This window comes from Canis aureus, chromosome 22 (assembly GCF_053574225.1).
Source record: "Canis aureus isolate CA01 chromosome 22, VMU_Caureus_v.1.0, whole genome shotgun sequence".
Classification (NCBI taxonomy): domain Eukaryota; kingdom Metazoa; phylum Chordata; class Mammalia; order Carnivora; family Canidae; genus Canis; species Canis aureus.
Genome location: NC_135632.1, coordinates 5329470 through 5347324, shown reverse-complemented (window position 1 = coordinate 5347324; position 17855 = coordinate 5329470). Strand labels below are relative to the sequence as shown.

Below are 17855 nucleotides of genomic sequence, written 5' to 3'. Positions count from 1 at the left end.
GGACCTCAGCTGTGAATTCCTTAGACTTTGTCCTGTCATCAGGGAATATAAGACTCTTTCCCAGTGTGGGTCTCAGAAGTGATCACATCTTAGTTATTATACTTAGGGGAATCCTCTAATAAATTCCTCTATCTCCTAAATTGGGGTCTCATTGTCTTACCTGTAAAATCTTAACATTGTCCTGTTCCCCAAATTAGGTTTAGCATTGGTGGTAGTTTTTAATCAGATTTCGGATTTCTTGGTCTCAATCTTGAGGTTAGGGGATTTTATATTTCGTGCTCATAAGGTTTCTTATACTTTTAGTCATCAGTTAGAATCTTTTCAACCATCTTTCCACCCTCAATGATTGTTAGATTTTGTGACTTTAAGAACGAGAAGGGATTCCCTAACAATGGCTATGAGAACCTTTGTAAACACAGGAAAGGCAGCCTTTTTATTTGGGTTTGAGGCCCAACAGATCTGATGTCTCCTTAAATGCCTGTCATCTATAAATTGTTGGCTTTAAAAAAAAAAAAGCCTAAGTAAAGAAGTAGAATACTTGGGAAGCTTCTGAAATACTTTGACTATTATTAGTACCTTCAAGATCTGGTTCAAGATTTTCTCTTAGAAGGCTTCTGGGAATCCCTTTTTCCATGTTCGATCTGCAGTGGCCACTGAAAGTTAATTTTCCTATCACTGTCCCATACTTTTGTATAGTTCATCACAGAATAGTGGTGAGAGGTATGGGCTGTGGGGAAAGATGGCTTAAGTTTAAACCCCACTTTCTACTGGGTGGCAATGGATGAGTCACTTAACCTCTCTGCCTTTGTTTCACCACTTGAAAAATAAGGATAGTTATTATACAATTTTTTTTAAGGATTGAAGCTCAAGATAAGTCTTGTTAGGTGTGCATCGTGCTGACTATATAAGAAAGGCTTATTGTTATGATACTGTACTTTTTTTGCCTTTCCCTCTATAAATTCCTTGGAGTCGGGCATTTACATTAATCAAATACAAAGCAAATTTGCACAACATTTTGAGGCAGGGAGCATATTCTTTTCATACCTTTAAGGCATTTATAATTAGTATTAAAGAATCAGTAAATATTAACACGTTCTTGGGTTTTAGACAGTATTTTTTTCCTTCATTCAATCTAGCTCAGTGCATTATAAAGTCAACAATTTGAAAACATACAAATTATTCCCACAATACCCCAGTTTTGATTTAAAATATACCTTACAATACTATAAACAGGCAGTTTGATATGCTGAATCTAAAGGCAGTATCTACAATATTTATGTAACTGGTGCATTTAGGACAACTCTCCAAATTTCTAGTCAAGTGTCAAGTTTTCTGAAAGTACCTTAATGGTATTTGGACTAACTGTACCTTTCAAAATACATGGAGTTAACACATTTGAAACAGACTTCAAGTGAGGTTACCTGTTGCTTATGTTGCAAATGAAAAATGCAAAGGCATGCCTTAGGAGTGCCTATTGGGTGCCGATGAAATTCTTAATGGTTTTCTTTGCTCCTCTCTTAATAGAATAGCATCCCAAGTTAGTACCATCCCAATCAAATGAGATGAAACTGTTTCAGGTTAAGCCTCAGAATCCTATAATTTGGAGACTGGAGTGAAAAAATAAAAGATAATCAAATCTACCTCCCTCATTTTATGATGAGAAAAATTCCTTTCAGTTAGGACTGACTTCAAAACAACATGCCTTAGAGATACTTACTCTGGTGTTATCACTTATTTTCACACTGTTCAATTGACCACAACTCCAAATACCAGTGTGTTCATGATATAATGCATTTGAATAGGGTCCTTTCTAGACGTGTTCCTCTAAAGGACCATCTTCCTTTGTGGTATCAAAGCCAGGAGCTAGTGGTTTTCCTCTGGGTATTTTTTTTTTTAAGAGAACACTATTATGTAACATCTGGGACCAGAAAGAAATCTTTATGGTATGTATTTTACAGATCTTTTTCGATTTTCTTTTTCTTCTAAGAGAAAAGCCTCTGACATTTCACATAACAGAACGTTATTGGGAAATTGTCCAGAAGTGCTAGATTCTGTTCGTGTGTGAGCCCATTTAAACGTGTGCCTGAAAAGTCAATAATTTGTTTTCCAATTAATTCTGAGGCACACTGCTTAAAATTTTGATACGTTCAAGTCATTGAAAAACGAGTTTTTCAATAAGTGTGAGGTTTAAGGAAGTCCCAACCTGCATCGCTAAGGTGCTTACTAGAGCTAATTGTGACTAATCACTTTAACCTGAAGAAATAGAATTGGTCATAACCACCCCCCCCCCAAAAAAAATTCTACTTTAATTCCTTTGGAGTTGCAATTGGCCTTTACATCTAGCTAGATAAAGGTGTGCTTGAAAATTAAGCTGTACTTAATATTTCTAAAACAATCCAGCGTAGCCTCTGATCTTGAAATGCCCTGGACAGGAGGATCTGGGGACCTGCTGTCGCCCCTAGGCGGTAGGCATCAAGAGAAAGGGTGCTAAGTGATGGGAAACACTAATATGCCTCCGAGAGTCTTTTAGAAAATAAGTCACTAATAACTTCCGTTGACCACACTTTGGCTGGTTAAGGGAGGAAAAAAACAAAAACAAAAAACAAAAACATTGAACTAAAAAGTAAAAAGCAGACTCGAAGGGCAGCAAGCCGCTCTCCCCCTCCCCTCCCCACCCGCCCGCCTCCGAAAGCTGCTGCCGTCTCTCCGAGGAGCAGGTTCCAGCAAGTGCCGGAGTCTGGGCTCCGCGGAGCCGGGAGCGCTGCAGCAGCGGGGCGATCCCCGATGGGGACTGCGGGGCCTCGGACAGGGCAACCCCGGGCGGGGGCCCCAGGGCGCTAGAGACCTCGGGCAGCTCCCCCGCAGGGCGCTAGAGACCTCGGCGTCCCCCTCCCCTGCCCCTCTCCAGGGCGCTAGACCCTCGGGCAGCTCCCCCCCGGGGCACTAGAGACCTCGGGCACCACCCCCCCTCCCCGGGGCGCTAGACCCTCGGGCACCCCCCCTCCCCGGGGCGCTAGAGACCTCGGGCAGCTCCTCCCCGGGGCGCTAGAGACCTCGGCGTCCCCTGCCCCTCTCCAGGGCGCTAGACCCCTCGGGCAGCTCCCCCCCCCCAGGGCACTAGAGACCTCGGCGTCCCCCTCCCCGTCCCGGGCTCTAGGGACCTCAGGCCCTCCCCTCCCCCCCCCCCCCCCCGGCGCCCCCGGGGTCCGGGCTGTGCGCAGGGCTGGGAGCAGGCGCAGGGTTTCCTGTGTGTCAGCAACTTCCCTCGGCCCGACAGCGGGCGGAAGAGCCGAGGGGCGCTCGCGGGCCAATCGCCGTCCGGCAGCGGGACCCGCGCCCCCTCGCCCTGGGCGCGGCGGGCAGAGCGCGCTCCGCACCCCGCACGGCCGCTCGGCTCCGGGGAGCTCCGGCCAGCTCCGGCCCTCGCCCCGGGCCCGACTCCGCCCCCGCGGGGAGCCGCCCCCCGCACTCGCCCGAGCGCGGCCCGCAGGCGCGGGGAGCACGGCGCGACCCAGCAGCGCGGAGCGGCGGGACCGCGGAGGCGGCGGCTAGCGGGCGAGGCGGGAGCGGGGACATGCCCGGGCCAAGTTGATCCGGGGCGGCGAGAGCCGGCCGGGGGCGCCCGCCCCGACCCGGCCGGACCTCCTCGCCGCCCCGCCGCCCCCGCGCAGCCCCCGCGCAGCCCCCGCTCTCCGCCCAGGACCCGACCCCGGGGAGGGCGCGCTCCCAAAGTTGGCGGCGGCGGCGGCGGCGGCGGCGGCGGAGGTGGCGGAGGTGCCCGCGCGCCCGGCTCTGCAGCCTCGGCCCCGCCGGGAAGTTGCTGGCCCGGCTCGGTCGCGGCGGCCCGGGCGGATTTCATGGCCCGCGGCGAACGGGGGGCCGGAGCCGGCGTGGGTGAGCCCCAGCGTGCCCCCGAGCGCGCCCCCTCCCGAACCCTCTCCCGCGCGGACCCCGAGCGCGCCCTTTCCCGCACCCTCTCCCGCGCGGACCCCGAGCGCGTCCCGGAGCGCGCCCCTTCCCGCGGGGACCCCGAGAGCGACCCCTCCCGTGCCCTCTCCCGCGGGGACCCCGAGCGCGGCCCCTCCCGTGGGGAGCCCGAGTGCGCCCCCGAGCGCGCCCCCTCCCCCGGGGACCCTGAGCGTTCCCCCGAGCGCGCCCCCTCCGGTGGGGACCCCGAGCGCGCCCCCTCCCGAACCCTCTCCCGCGCGGACCCCGAGCGCGCCCCGGAGCGCGCCCCTTCCCGCGGGGACCCCGAGCGCGGCCCCTCCCGTGGGGAGCCCGAGTGCGCCCCCGAGCGCGCCCCCTACCCCGGGGACCCTGAGCGTTCCCCCGAGCGCGCCCCCTCCGGTGGGGACCCCGAGTGCGCTCCCGAGCGCGCCCCCTCCCGCACCCTCTCCCGCGCGGACCCCGAGCGCGGCCCCTTCCGCGGGGACCCCGAGCGTGCTCCGGAGCGCGCCCCCTCCCGCACCATCTCCCGCGGGGACCCCGAGTGCGCCCCCGAGCGCGCCCCCTCCCCCGGGGACCCCGAGTGCGCTCCCGAGCGCCCCCCCTCCCACACCCTCTCCCGCGCGGACCCCGAGTGCGCCCCGGAGCGCGCCCCCTTCCGCGGGGACCCAGGCGCCGGCCCCCTCGCGCCCCCCCGCGCTCCCCGGTCCCCGATGCTCGGGGCGGCCCCCGCCCCCCGCCCCCGGGCCCCGGCCGGAGCAGCCGCGTGAGTCGGGGGCGAGCATGAGCGCCGAGGCGCTGTGGCCGCCGCTCCCCAACGGGACGGCCGCGTTCCCGGGCGGCCAGGGCGGGCCCTGGGGCAACAGCACGGCCTCCGCCGCCGCCGCGGCCGCCGCCCCGTTCACCTGCGCGCTCACCAAGACGGGCTTCCAGTTCTACTACCTGCCGGCCGTGTACATCCTGGTGTTCGTCACCGGCTTCCTGGGCAACAGCGTGGCCATCTGGATGTTCGCGCGCCACATGAGGCCGTGGAGCGGCATCTCCGTGTACATGTTCAACCTGGCCCTGGCCGACTTCCTGTACGTGCTGACCCTGCCCGCGCTCATCTTCTACTACTTCAACAAGACCGACTGGACGCTGGGCGACGCCATGTGCAAGCTGCAGCGGTTCATCTTCCACGCCAACCTGTACGGCAGCATCCTGTTCCTGACGTGCATCAGCGCGCACCGCTACAGCGGCGTGGTGTACCCGCTGCGCTCGCTGGGCCGCCTGCAGAAGCGCACGGCCGTGCACGTGAGCCTGCTCGTGTGGCTCGTCGTGGCGCTGGCCATCTCGCCCATCCTCTTCTACTCGGGCACCCAGGTCCGGAGGAACGGGACCGTCACCTGCTACGACAGCACCTCGGACGAGTACCTGCGCAGCTACTTCGTCTACAGCATGTGCACCACCGTGGCCATGTTCTGCGTGCCCCTCGTGCTCATCCTGGGCTGCTACGGCCTCATCGTCAGGGCCCTGATCTACAAGGACCTGGACGACTCGCCCCTGCGGCGCAAATCCATCTACCTGGTGATCATCGTCCTGACGGTCTTCGCCGTGTCCTACATCCCCTTCCACGTGATGAAAACCATGAACCTGAGGGCCCGGCTCGATTTCCAGACCCCGGACATGTGCGCTTTCAACGACAGGGTTTATGCCACCTACCAGGTGACCCGAGGGCTCGCGAGTCTCAACAGCTGCGTGGACCCCATCCTCTATTTCCTGGCAGGAGACACTTTCAGGAGGAGGCTCTCCAGAGCCACCCGGAAGGCCTCCCGGAGGAGTGAGGCAAACTTGCAATCCAAGAGCGAGGACATGACCCTCAACATTTTATCCGAGTTCAAGCAGAATGGAGACACGAGCTTGTGAAGAGGCAGGAACCACCGAGCACCCCCGCTCTTGTGACACGGTAGGATGCTTAGTCGATAGAGTCCAGCGTTTCCCTTCCCGCCTCTAAGTTTCTAGTGAGCTCAGAACAAAGTAGAAGTAGAAGATGTAGAGAAGTAGAAGAAGTAGGAGAAGAATTGAAGTAGTGAAGTAGAAGTAGTAGTGAAGTCAAAGTAGAAGTAGTGAAGTAGAGAAGTAGTAGTGAAGTAGAGAAGTAGTGAAGTGAAGAACAAAGTAGAAGTAGTGAAGTAGAAGTAGAGGAAGTAGAGAAGTAGTGAAGTAGAAGAAGTGGTGAAGTAGAAGTAGGAGAAGAAGAATTGAAGTAGTGAAGTAGAAGTAGTAGTGAAGTCAAAGTAGAAGTAGTGAAGTAGAGAAGAAGTAGTGAAGTGAAGAACAAAGTAGAAGTAGAGAAGTAGTGAAGTAGAAAAGTAGTGAAGTAGCAGTAGTGAAGGAGAAGTAGTGAAGTAGGAGAAGTAGAAGTAGTGAAGTCGAAGTAGAAGTCGAAGTAGTGAAGAACAAAGTAGTAGTTTTGTTTTGTTTTTGTTTTTGTTTTTAAGTGGAAACACCCATCCCCACACTTAGCGTCTTTGGGTCCCCTTTCAGGCCTCCCTTTCTAACTAGACGTGTGTAAATCGAATGATGCTGACTCAGTTAAATGTGTGCTTTCTCATCTGCCTTTAGAATTGAAAGTGCACTTGAGTCCCAGAGCCGTCCTGATATTAATTTCTAATTAACTGTTCTGCTAATCATTTCTCCCGCGGAACTCGATTCACTCAACCTCAGCTGAAGAGGCCTCAGCTGGGTGTCTCTTCTGGGCCTGGAGCCGTAGGGGGTGACTGGCTGAGTTCCTTTGGAGAATCCAACAGAAAGGTCAAGGAATTTAAAAACCTGAAACCTGATTGTTTCTCAGCGTAACTTCTAGAAAAGTGCTGTCAGGTGCCAGATGTTTGGTGGTGGGAGTCTGCACGTTTTATCGTACAGGCAGATTGCATTTGGAATAATCAAAGTTCATGTGCTTTCTTTGTAAACACTGTGAACTCTTAGACTTTCCGTGATAAAGAACGTTTACTTGCACCGGGGCTCTACACTGCCTGAGGAGTTTGTGTGCCAGCACGAAGGCTTAGAGCTGTAAAAACAATGTAAAAAAAAAAAAATCACAGATCTGCTGCAGACCAGGGCTGAAGACTGTTGGACAAGAAGATATTATCATCAGAGGGAGAATGACAGTCATTCACCATGTGGGCTGCAACTATATTTTCAAGCGTATGAGGCAAATAGGAGTGGGGAAGAGATGAAGGGGTTTGGTTTGGTTTGTTTAGAGGAGACCATGTTCGAATAAGGACTTCAGTTTAAACCAAAAGGGTGTAAAGGTTCTCTTGTACCTCTTCAAAATGTTGGAAAAAGTCAAATGCAATATGTAAAAAGGAAAAAAAAAAAGGGGGGGGGCAGCAGCAGACTTTGTACAGATTTTCTTGGTAGAATGAAAAGCTATAATCCTTTAAATGTGAAGATAAAAGATCCATTAAAGGAAAAAAGCTACAAATATATGGGAGAGAGAAACACAGAGAATTAAACGTATGTGGTATGTAAGGTGCCACAGCACTGAAAAGTTGTGGAGACAACAAACCCAACTGCTGATAGTTTAAGAGAAGACTGATGGTCAGTGGTTCTCCCCCACCCCCCCACCCCCCCACCCCCGCCCTTGGCCAGGCAGTAATGAAAACTCAGCAAAATACTTCAGTAATTTTAATAACAGTTTTCAATGAATATTGAATTTCAATGCATAAATATTGAATACTGCATTTCTAGCTATTGAAATGGTCAAACTCTGTATGGTGTAGGCTAATGAGGTGAGGTGACATGATTTTTAACTCTAATATATCCAATATCAAAGGAGTTTTTGTCAAAACTAACCTCAACAAAGCCGGCATGAGAGTTCACAACCGATGGTGGAAAACCTTGTTGGAAAGCGCTTTGTAAGTGAAGCGAGGTGGGGGCCGTCTTGAGGCAAGAACCTGTGGGACACGGTGACAGGAGGGTCAGATCTGGAAGGCAGTGCCTGTGGTACCTGCGTGGCCTGTGGATGTGAGACCTTCAGTTCTTAGATTCATCCAGGCTTTGTTCACAGAGGTCCATGAAGAAAAGCAGTGTCGAGCCTTACTAAAATGTGATTTTTAAAAAATATGTTGAGGTTAACGCACAGAATTATAGGAGCCGAATCAAAAAGAAATTAGATGTCTTACCGACACCACCTGGTTTTGAGGAAAGAGACTAGTTAAGGTTCTCATTTGGGGTAGGGTCCTCTCCAGCATTCCTTGTCTGAGTAGAATCCTAAAGGAGAACGTATAAAACCTGTCATGACTGATCCCTGGCAAACATCACGCTCAGGGACACAAGATTAATAGCCACTGCATTCATTACCCAAGGTGGAGATTTCGAAGCCTGTACCATCCTTGAACTCATGAGCTAACAGTATACATTTCTGAAATATTTCCTCACCATTCACTTTAGTTTTCTTCCCTTTAGGTCTCAGGATGCCAGCCTGGTTTACAATACACGTTACATCCATTGTTTCAGCTCCCAGAGAACTTTCCTTTGGACTGTGGATCCAGTGAGGTGGACAATGCCTACAACAAATTCCCTTTTACTTCTTGGCATTTTTTTTTTTTTTGGCTTTTTTCCAGGGCTTCTAGTGGACAATGACAACACGTGAATACATGCCAAACAGTAACACGAACGATCTTGCCCAACCCCTTTCTAGGCACCGAGAGGTCTCTGGGAAGAGTCTGTGCTAACGGTAAAGACATTCAGAGGGTCAAGATGAAGCAGTGACCTGTTGGCTGGGAATTTGATGACGTAAGTGGGTATTTTAACAGTAAAGGCAAAATCTGTTGGCATTTTGATGAAAGAACCGCTGATATTATAGAACTTACAAGTTAACTCAGTTTTACACTACAAAATGATTTTAATGCCAAGTTCAAGGAATTTTTGGCTCACCGATTGACATCTCTGACTCTTTTTCATTTGCGTTTAAATGATAAAACACAAATCAAGAAGAGATACAGCAGAGAGTAGGATGCAGTGTTAAAAGCATGACATTGCCACTTGGCCAACTGCAGGACTCTTCACCCTTTCGATACCACTTCTCCGTGGATTAAAAAACTTAGAGGACACCCATCTGTTGGGACCCCAGGGGACGTGCTAGAGCGTTATAATTATAGGCGGCCAGAGGTGCATGAAATCTGCCACCGTATCTTCCAAGACTCTTCAGTTCCAGGCCTTGGCTAAAAATGCTCACAAAGCTCACCAATTATGACGTGTACCTGTGACCTAGGAGTTTTATCAATCTACTCGGACAGGACAGTAAGCTGCCTTCGGATGCAAGAGATGTCTGTGCCTATAGCAGCTGGGACTGGACTAGGGAAAATCAAGATGTGTAAGTAGTCACAGATCTACTGAAGCTTTAACTTAGCTGGTCAAATTGTACCTAAGGTAATAGTATTTATTGATGAAGCTCACAATCCTTCAGTTATACAGCTTGAAAAGCTGTCTTGAAAGATCAACTATGCGGATGTCAATTATATTTATTAAAGTGAACTATAAGTCACACTAGTGTATTTTATGTAACGTGCTGCATAGAGAAAACGCGTTACTATAAACTGTGCTTTTCAAACACCAGTATCTTGAAATGTTTGTCGTAAGATGTTTTTGATCTAAAATATGAATGGATGGATGTCTTGTGATACAAGAGGTTAATTTTCCCTAGAAGTGCTTGTGCATGTTTACCTTTTTGCTTAGAATCCTCTATACAGACCCACTCTGGTGTCCAACTTGTATAAGCTCAATAATAAATACAAAATATCTCTGCCAGACTAGGCCTGTATTGTCTGTATTTTATATGACATAGACAGGTTTATATTGTCTTTTCAAGACCTTTAGAATCGTACCCCCAAATATGGTTGAAGCTTCCAATTCTAGTGCAGAAAAGTTGTCCTAAATTCCAAGTAGATCTCTTACATTTTTAGAAGCCCGGAGGAATGGGCGTTAGAGATAGATTAGACTTTAAGGAAAAACTAGGGAGAGAGGGGAAGAGAAAGAGGCAGGCAGCTGTTGCGATCCCTTACTGTCCTCAGTTCTGCTTATTTTTTTGTTGTTTCTTCTTAAGGTGAAAGAGTATAATCTTGAGTTCTTTCAGATAGTTTCTAAGTAACACACTACCAGCAAGTTCAACACTGCTATTTTAATGTATTTGTTGTTCAGTTGGTAACTTTAACTCAAGTTTTATAGTGACAACTGTGTATGATTTGGCTGCTGCAGTCTTGCAATTTTTTATTATGTTGTACACCGTATCCTACACAGTACAAATTAACATGAAGGGGAATATATGTTACTGCATCAAAATTTGTGACTTTGAATTCTAGTCTGTCTAGTGTTTTTGCAAAAATGTTTATTTTTATATTATCTGTGATTTTAATATGGTTGAACTAGATTTCTTTGTGATTAACAGTTTCACTGAATGAGCGGTATGGAAACAGTGTTACTTGACATTTTGAGCCTTCTCAGGTTTATCTAAATCAACGGTAGCTTAACAAATTCCAGACTTACTGTACGTAATTGTGTTTTTGATAAGAGGAATGTATGTATATTTTTTCTAAGTTTGCATGCAGGAAGTGTACAATACCGTGTGTTTGTGTATGTGTGTGTCTAAGGCATGCGGCCACCTTACTATCTGCTATTTATAATAGGAGAGCTTTGGTGTGATCATGATCATCAAAATTGTACCTATTATAGACAATTAAAACTGAAAAAGTCTCAATAAAACTGTAACATGTGATCTGATGGTTTCTGTGTTATTATAGTGTTAATACTCCTAAGTTTCTCCAAATTTTGACACCTACTATTGTGGCTGGCATCGTGTGTATTTCCTAAGGTGTGGCCTAGACAGTAAAAAGGGAAGTGTTAAGTTAATTTATAAGCTTATCATTATTTGAAGAAACACAGAATCAATATGTATTTTCATACTGGAGTTTAAATGTGAGCTATAATCTTTTCTCCTCTAATTTTTAGCCAGGGTGGTAATTATCCTAATAATAATCCTTTGTGGTTTCTGTGTATCCATTAGCCAACATTGCCAGCTTCTTTCAAGTTTATTAAAAAGTATATATCTCGTCCCATGTAGTAAAAAAGTATATAATGGAATAGATACATACTTAGAGCATTATCTCGCCCCCCCCCCCCACTCTCCCCGTCAGTGGAGAAGGTAAGTGCGTAATGGTCCCATGTTGGGTTTTCTGGTTGTCTGCTGAGACAGGTGCCCCGTCACAGAATCCTGTGGGTTGAAAAGCAAAAATCACTTGCATCCCTTAAGATGCGGGTCACTCAGTTTCAACTCCTTAATTAGCTATGCTATCCAAACTTCCTTCGTTAGGAATCTTCCTCTATCAATATCAGCTTGGTAGAGTTTTGTGGGTGTGTATGGGTGTACTTTTATTTAGTGCATGCGTAGAAATGATAACGTTTAAATTTTCAAAATCATTTTGGGATTGGAGTCCGAGAACCTTCTCTCTCTGTAAGTAAATACACTGCTTTTAAATTCTCTTATTTTTTTTTAAATTCTCTTATTTTAATAAACTGGAAAGTTTATATGCTGTTCAGAAGGTTTAGAATTTTGCCCCCAGATACAGTCAGGGTTTCCAGTTCCAAATGTAAAATGCTTGCCCTTAATTCAAAGTAGATCTGTTACGGTTTAGAAGTCTAATGGGATGGGGCATTAAAGACACAACAGATGTCACTAGGAATCCATGTTAATGTTAATACTGCGCTTACTTGTTTGAGCCTGTAAGGTTATGCTGCTTTGGGGTGGAGCCTGGGCACTGACCTCTCCAACCAGCAAGCAAAGTTACTGGGACCCATCTTGGATGGAGTCCAGCCCCTGGGCTGAGCAGCTGACAGTACTGCAGCTCCTTAAAAATAGACCTGGATAAGGAGGTAGGGCGATGGGAGGCATGTGGGGGCAGTCCAGGCCTGTACATGGGGGAGAAATGCATGGCCTTTCCTGATGAGGAAAAAATCACCAGTATCAGGGTAGGAAATCCTTGATGACAGATTGAAATAGAGGCCTTGAGATGATTCGATTTTATCCTATCGCCTCATTTTGCTGGTGGGAGCAAAGTTTTCCATTAAAAAGTGGAGCTAGCAAAGAACTCGGGGTTCTCATTCCTACTCAAGCATGCCTCCCACATTGCAGGACTCTTCACACTGTCGATCTTGACCTGATACTGGGTCATGATGAGCACTCTTTATCGAAATAGATCAGACTTCTTACCTCAGTAAAGCTTTGGGATTTTCATTTCAGAAACACAGGCACATACACACACTTATTTACGTGTACTTGTGTCCTGGGTCACAATAGACATTTGATATCTTAAGAATCATTTGATTTCTCTGAGGACCTGGCCAAAAAAGATAAACACTACTCAGTACAAGGTGGTGTAGGGTTACAGGAACAGGGGATGAGAAATGTTTTTCAGAACAACTTTTAAACAAAGTGGTACTCAGTTATTAATTTTGTTATATACATCCTCTTATAATGCTTCTTTTTTTTAAAGATTTTAATTACTTATTCATGAGAGACACAGAGAGAGAGGCAGAGACGCAGGCAGAGGGAGAAGCAGGCTCCATGCAGGGAGCTTGATGTGGGATTCGATCCCAGGACCCTGAGATCACGCCCTGAGCCAAAGGCAGACGCTCAGACACCCAGCCACCTAGGCATCCTTTTTTTTTTTTTTTTTTAATGTTTCTTAAGGGGATCCCTGGGTGGCGCAGCGGTTTGGCACCTGCCTTTGGCTCAGGGCGCGATCCTGGAGACCCGGGATCGAGTCCCACGTCGGGCTCCCGGTGCATGGAGCCTGCTTCTCCCTCTGCCTGTGTCTCTGCCTCTCTCTCTCTGTGTGTGACTATCATAAATAAATAAAAATTAAAAAAATTAATGTTTCTTAAGCTTACATTTGCAAATCCCAAAGAAACAGCATTTAGCTTCCATCTAAGGACAGCTATTTGCAGTTTATAGAGCTTATAATTGAAACTTAGATTTATATAAATTCTGAAGTTTGTTCTTCATGTTATCCCTGCTCTGTGAATAGTTAACAGGAAAACAGCAAACATCCACTATGTTTAAGGGCATTGGCTTTGCAGTCAAAATGCCTTAGGTTTGAACCACCTTCTACCACTTATTAGCTGTGTACCCCGGGCAGTTACTTGCACACTGTTGGCTGTGTGTTCCTCAACTATAAATTGAGCATAATTGCAGCTCAGAGATGTTGGGGGAATTACATGAAATAGAAAATGCAAAGCACTTCCCACATAATAGACACTCAATAAGTGGCAGGCTCTTTGAGGCTGCTAAGGCCTTTGCCACTCCGTGCGCGCTCTTTCGTTGCTGTTTCTAGGATTTCTTTTGTCTTCTTTCATGCCCCGAAGGCTTTGTGGCTCTCCTCGAAATTCTTGTTGTGGAATTGAGTGCATATAATATTTTCTTTTGGAAGCTCCATTGAATATCTGAGGTCAGATAATAAGCAAGTGTTCAACTTTTTGATGCTTTGCACCGTGATATGTACTGTGCGGGACAAAGAGATGTAAATGAAGACGGGCGCAGCTAAAAATATATCACCAAGAAGACACTGCTGACCTCCTTAGCTGGGCCTCACCACTCGGGTTCACGGTCTATTTTCAGTTGCCACAGTCCAAAGTCTGCTCTTCGGTTTTGCAGATACAGAAACTTGATCTCGACAGTTCACCTAGAGTTCACCAACTCTGGGACACTGACTCACGCCAAGCAAACTGTCACAAGAGAATCATTTACCAACTAGAATGCCAGTTTATGAATATACAACAGCTATATCCCAGTCACAATAACAGACATCTGCCTTTTTGTTCAATCTAATTATGGATCAGAAAGTTGCCTACAGAGCTTAAGATAAGAACACAGAGAGGTAATATTCTTGAACAGCATTTCCAGTAAGACAGAGGAGCTAAAAGAATTGCCCATCCCTGAAGATACTGGTTGTAATAACCAGCAACTATCCTGCATGTGGAAAAATTTTCCCTCCTTGAAATAGCTTAGCACATAGATGGAGAACCTCACATGTGCTTATTTTCTTTTAAAATCAGTCACTGCCATTATTACTTCTTTTCTTGCAAAATGTGTTTCAGTGATGTCTCCCTGTGGTGGTGGTGGTTTTTAAGGCTGCAGTGCTTGCTCAGGTGGAGAAACTTAAAAGATACCCAGTTGGGTATGACAGTAGGTCATCACACATGCCATTCCAGAGTTCGGGACAAAGTTGTAGCAAGAGAGAGAAGTTTTGGAATTGTCCATTTACAAATGACAGCTGGGGGGGCGAGGGGTGAACCATAGAACATGCAGACATTAGGATAGACTGAGAATATGGAGCAGGAGTCATAGAAGATCCAGGACAGCCTTCTGAGGAAATCAGTCTCAGAAGAAAGTTTCCATCAAGAAGTTAGTCTGTGTCACTTGTTACAAAAACTATCATCAAGAGCCTCTTAGGTTTAGAGATTAGGAGTCATTGGCATTTGGGGCACCCAGGTGGTTCAGTGGTTGAGTGTGCCTTTGGCTTAGGTTGTGACCCTGGGGGTCCTGGGATCGAGTCATGCTCTGGGCTCCCTGCAGGGAGCCTGCTTCTCCCTCTGCCTGTGTCTCTGCCTCTCTCTCAGTGTCTCTCAAGAATGAATGAAATCTTTAAACACCATGTTTATAAATCATTAGTATTTGAGAGAACTTTAAATTCATAAAAATAGTAACTACTCCTGATCACTAAAGTGTTTTGGTGAAGAGATTGAAGAAAATAAGACCGCTTAGAGACAGAAAAAGGCATAAAGAGATTGCTTGATAATGCCGAGGTAACCAAAATCCATGGGGAAATGAGTAGATGGATGACATCAAAAGGATAAAGGGAGGGGCACCTGAGTGGCTCAGTAGTTGAGCATCTGCCTTTGACTCAGGTTGTGATCCCAGGGTCCTGGGATCAAGTCCTGCATCGGGCTTCTCACAGGGAGCTTGTTTCTTCCTCTGCCTCTCTGTCCCTCATGAATAAATAGAATCTTAAAAAAAAAAAAAGGATAAAGGGAAAGGGGTGGTCTAGGGAAGGAGTGGCTATAGGTTTTGAAGTTGAAGGGCCATCGTAATAGACAAGAGCCTTAACTGTGAGGCTAGAGCACTGGATGGGTCACTGATAGGAAGATTATAGAACAAAAAGATTACAGGGACGGAAATGAAGGTTGGTGGATGACAGCAAAGAGAAGAGAGCAACTAGCAATAACTAGTTACTGTTATTCTCAAAAAGAGTTGACAAGGCAGTGGAGGGATAATGTCAACAGCAGTGGGGAGCTAGGAGATTACCTATCCGTTCCCTGATGTGTAAGGGTAGTAATATAAAAGTGGCCTCTATGGGAAAAAGAGTGAGATAAATATTTTATTGGGTGGTTGTTAGCAGCTTTTAGTAAGAGAAGATTGAGTGTACAGGAGCCTCCTTTAGGAGGAATTGTGTCTCCAGAACACATAGCAAAAAAAGGGGTGAGATGTACCACCAACAGAGGGTAGAAGTGGGAGGAGAAGGGAATGAACTGGAGGATAATACTTTTATGACAAACTTGTACCAAGGAGGTCATTCTAGACCACGAGGAGAATTGAGGCAAGTTGCAGAAAGATGCCAGAATGGGAATAACCACTATTTCATTAGTGGTTGGCAATGTTTTCCTACATTCTAAACAGATTCTTCATAGACAGAATTGGGGAAAAGGAAATGGATTAGCTTTAAATGGTGATTGAGAGCTTGTGAGGTGTTTCAAAACATGGCTGCAAACTCATTATTGCCATTTTCTCTAAGAACTATGATCTATGGTTCTTCTTTATTCTGAGAGGGTTTGTGGTGGTTTTGACCAATAGAATATGGCAGTTGAAGTACACTATGATTTCTAAGGCTAAGTCATAAACAGCTACAGTCTCCAGCTTGTTTAGAACATTCTCCTTGTTGCTCAAAATTCCTATATAAGAAGCTAACTACCTTGAGGCCACAAGGCCCTGAAAAGACATATAGGTGGGTGTGTGGGTTTTTTGTGTGTGTGTGAGAGAGAGGTGAGTGCTGGAGAGAGTGCACATGTGCAAGCCAAAGAGCCTGTAGCCATTCAAATCCTACTAGCCCACATACCAGACAAGTACATGAGGAAGACTTTGATCCCAACACCCAGTCATTCTAGTCACTCCCAGCTGCTTGAGTCTTCTCAGCTGAGGCCTCATACATCATAGAGCAAAGAGAAGTCATCTTTGCTGACACTTGTGTGAAAATCTGTAAGGAAAACAAAATCATGGTTATTTAGGTGTTCTGGGGCAATTTGTTACAGCAAATTAATGGCCTAAGACAGACTATAATGCGGGTTGCCGGAGTGGTGTCATCTCTCAGTTACTGCTTTCTTTTGCCCTCAGGTGGATGTGGCCAGGGTAGGGGTAGAGGTTGGGAGTTGGGTTGATTTAGAAATATACGGTGTATTCCCAACCAGGGATACTATTCAATTATATGTACAAGAACAGAGTAATGGATGATTGGTTAAAGTTAGTGCTTAACCATGGAAAAATATTTTGACTATTATATTCCTTGCCTCCAAAAACAATGACATGAATGTTGAAGTTTGAAAATGGAGAACAGTTAGAAGGCAAGTTGTATCAATCTTTGAGTATAAAAGGATTTCACAGAGAAGAGGATTTTGCCTTAACTAAAATAGGCTGAAGGCATTGTTATAAAGGTGGTTGTGAATGTAGGATAGAATTAAATATTCAGGAGGATGAAGGGGTGGTATTAACCTCGGGTTTTTAATTTTTTTTAATTTTGGGGTTGGGATATGAAGAGAACAATGAGCAAATGCAATGGATTGGAAGGAGGCTGGTCTTAGGGAGAAGAAAGGGAGAAAATGGGCTCATTGTGGGCTCAGCAGGTAAAATAAGTTAAAGGTAACAAGGCAGACTAAGAAAACCACAGAGTGAAAGAACAAGCAAAGAGGTTTACATTTATTGTAGTAGGCAATGGACAAATCACGCAAAGTTCTAAATCATGGAAATGACACGATAGAGAATCTGGCAAGGGAGGCAGAGGCCTGCCAAGACACTGTTGCTCCAAGCAGGACAAAAAGTGGTGGTGGTGGTGGTGGTGGTGGTGGTGGTGGTGGCAGCAACATACGGAAGCAGAAGCATGAAATAATCTATAGGGAGAAATATCCAGCTGTAGTGTGTGAGTACAATGGAGAAGAGAAAAAGAAAAGTCAATGATGACCGAGTTTCTGTCTGGAGAATTAAGAACAATGGCATGAATCCTGATGGAAATGGAGGATTGGAAAGGAAAGCAGGGGTGTACGAAACATGAAAATAGTGTGTAAAACTTGAAGACCCCTCTGCAAGAAGTATTCCACTTAATTCTTTGAGCCTCTCTTTTGCTAATCTGGCATAAATTTCATGTTGTTCAGTTCTCCTGCCCTTGTCCTTGAATTTATGACTTCACATCTAAAGGAGTTGAGCTGTTGAAAGGAGGGCAACTGGTCTACATTGTTATCTCTTAACACTCTCAGCTTGTGAGGTGGCCTATGTGCACACTCCCCAGTCACCACTTCTTGCCATTCATGAGAGCCCTTCACTTCTGGTTCGGTGAGCAGGCACCAAGCCCTTCCTGGGATAATAGCATCTTACTGTTGGGATCTGGGGCAGGCATGGGCATCCTGCTGATCTCTCCCAGTCCATTTCTTTAGATACACTACAAAACTATTTCTATTCAGGGATGTTAGGCCTTCAGAAAAACGTAAAAGGAAAATCTCAAAGTAGTAAGAACACAGTAAACAAAAGCATGGATAAAGAATAAATTTTTCTTCTTTTGAGTTTTCTAAGTTTGGGGCTTGAGGCAAAAAATATACTGTTTGACTTGGTT

General features: G+C 46.5%; 1 protein-coding gene across 1 annotated transcript; it reads left to right on the top strand.

The window, feature by feature from the left end:
• The first annotated feature begins 4713 nt into the window (after positions 1 to 4713).
• P2RY1 (purinergic receptor P2Y1) lies at positions 4714 to 10702 on the top strand. The gene is made up of 2 exons (XM_077864649.1): positions 4714 to 5890; positions 8395 to 10702. Exon 1 carries the CDS (start codon positions 4729 to 4731, stop codon positions 5848 to 5850), a length of 1122 nt encoding a protein of 373 aa, XP_077720775.1. The 5' UTR covers positions 4714 to 4728; the 3' UTR covers positions 5851 to 5890; positions 8395 to 10702.
• The last annotated feature ends 7153 nt before the right edge of the window (positions 10703 to 17855 follow it).

What these genes read in the sequence shown, in the direction of transcription:
- P2RY1 (XM_077864649.1), top strand. Translation starts at nt 4,729, where the DNA reads ATGAGCGCCGAGGCGCTGTGGCCGCCGCTCCCCAACGGGACGGCCGCG.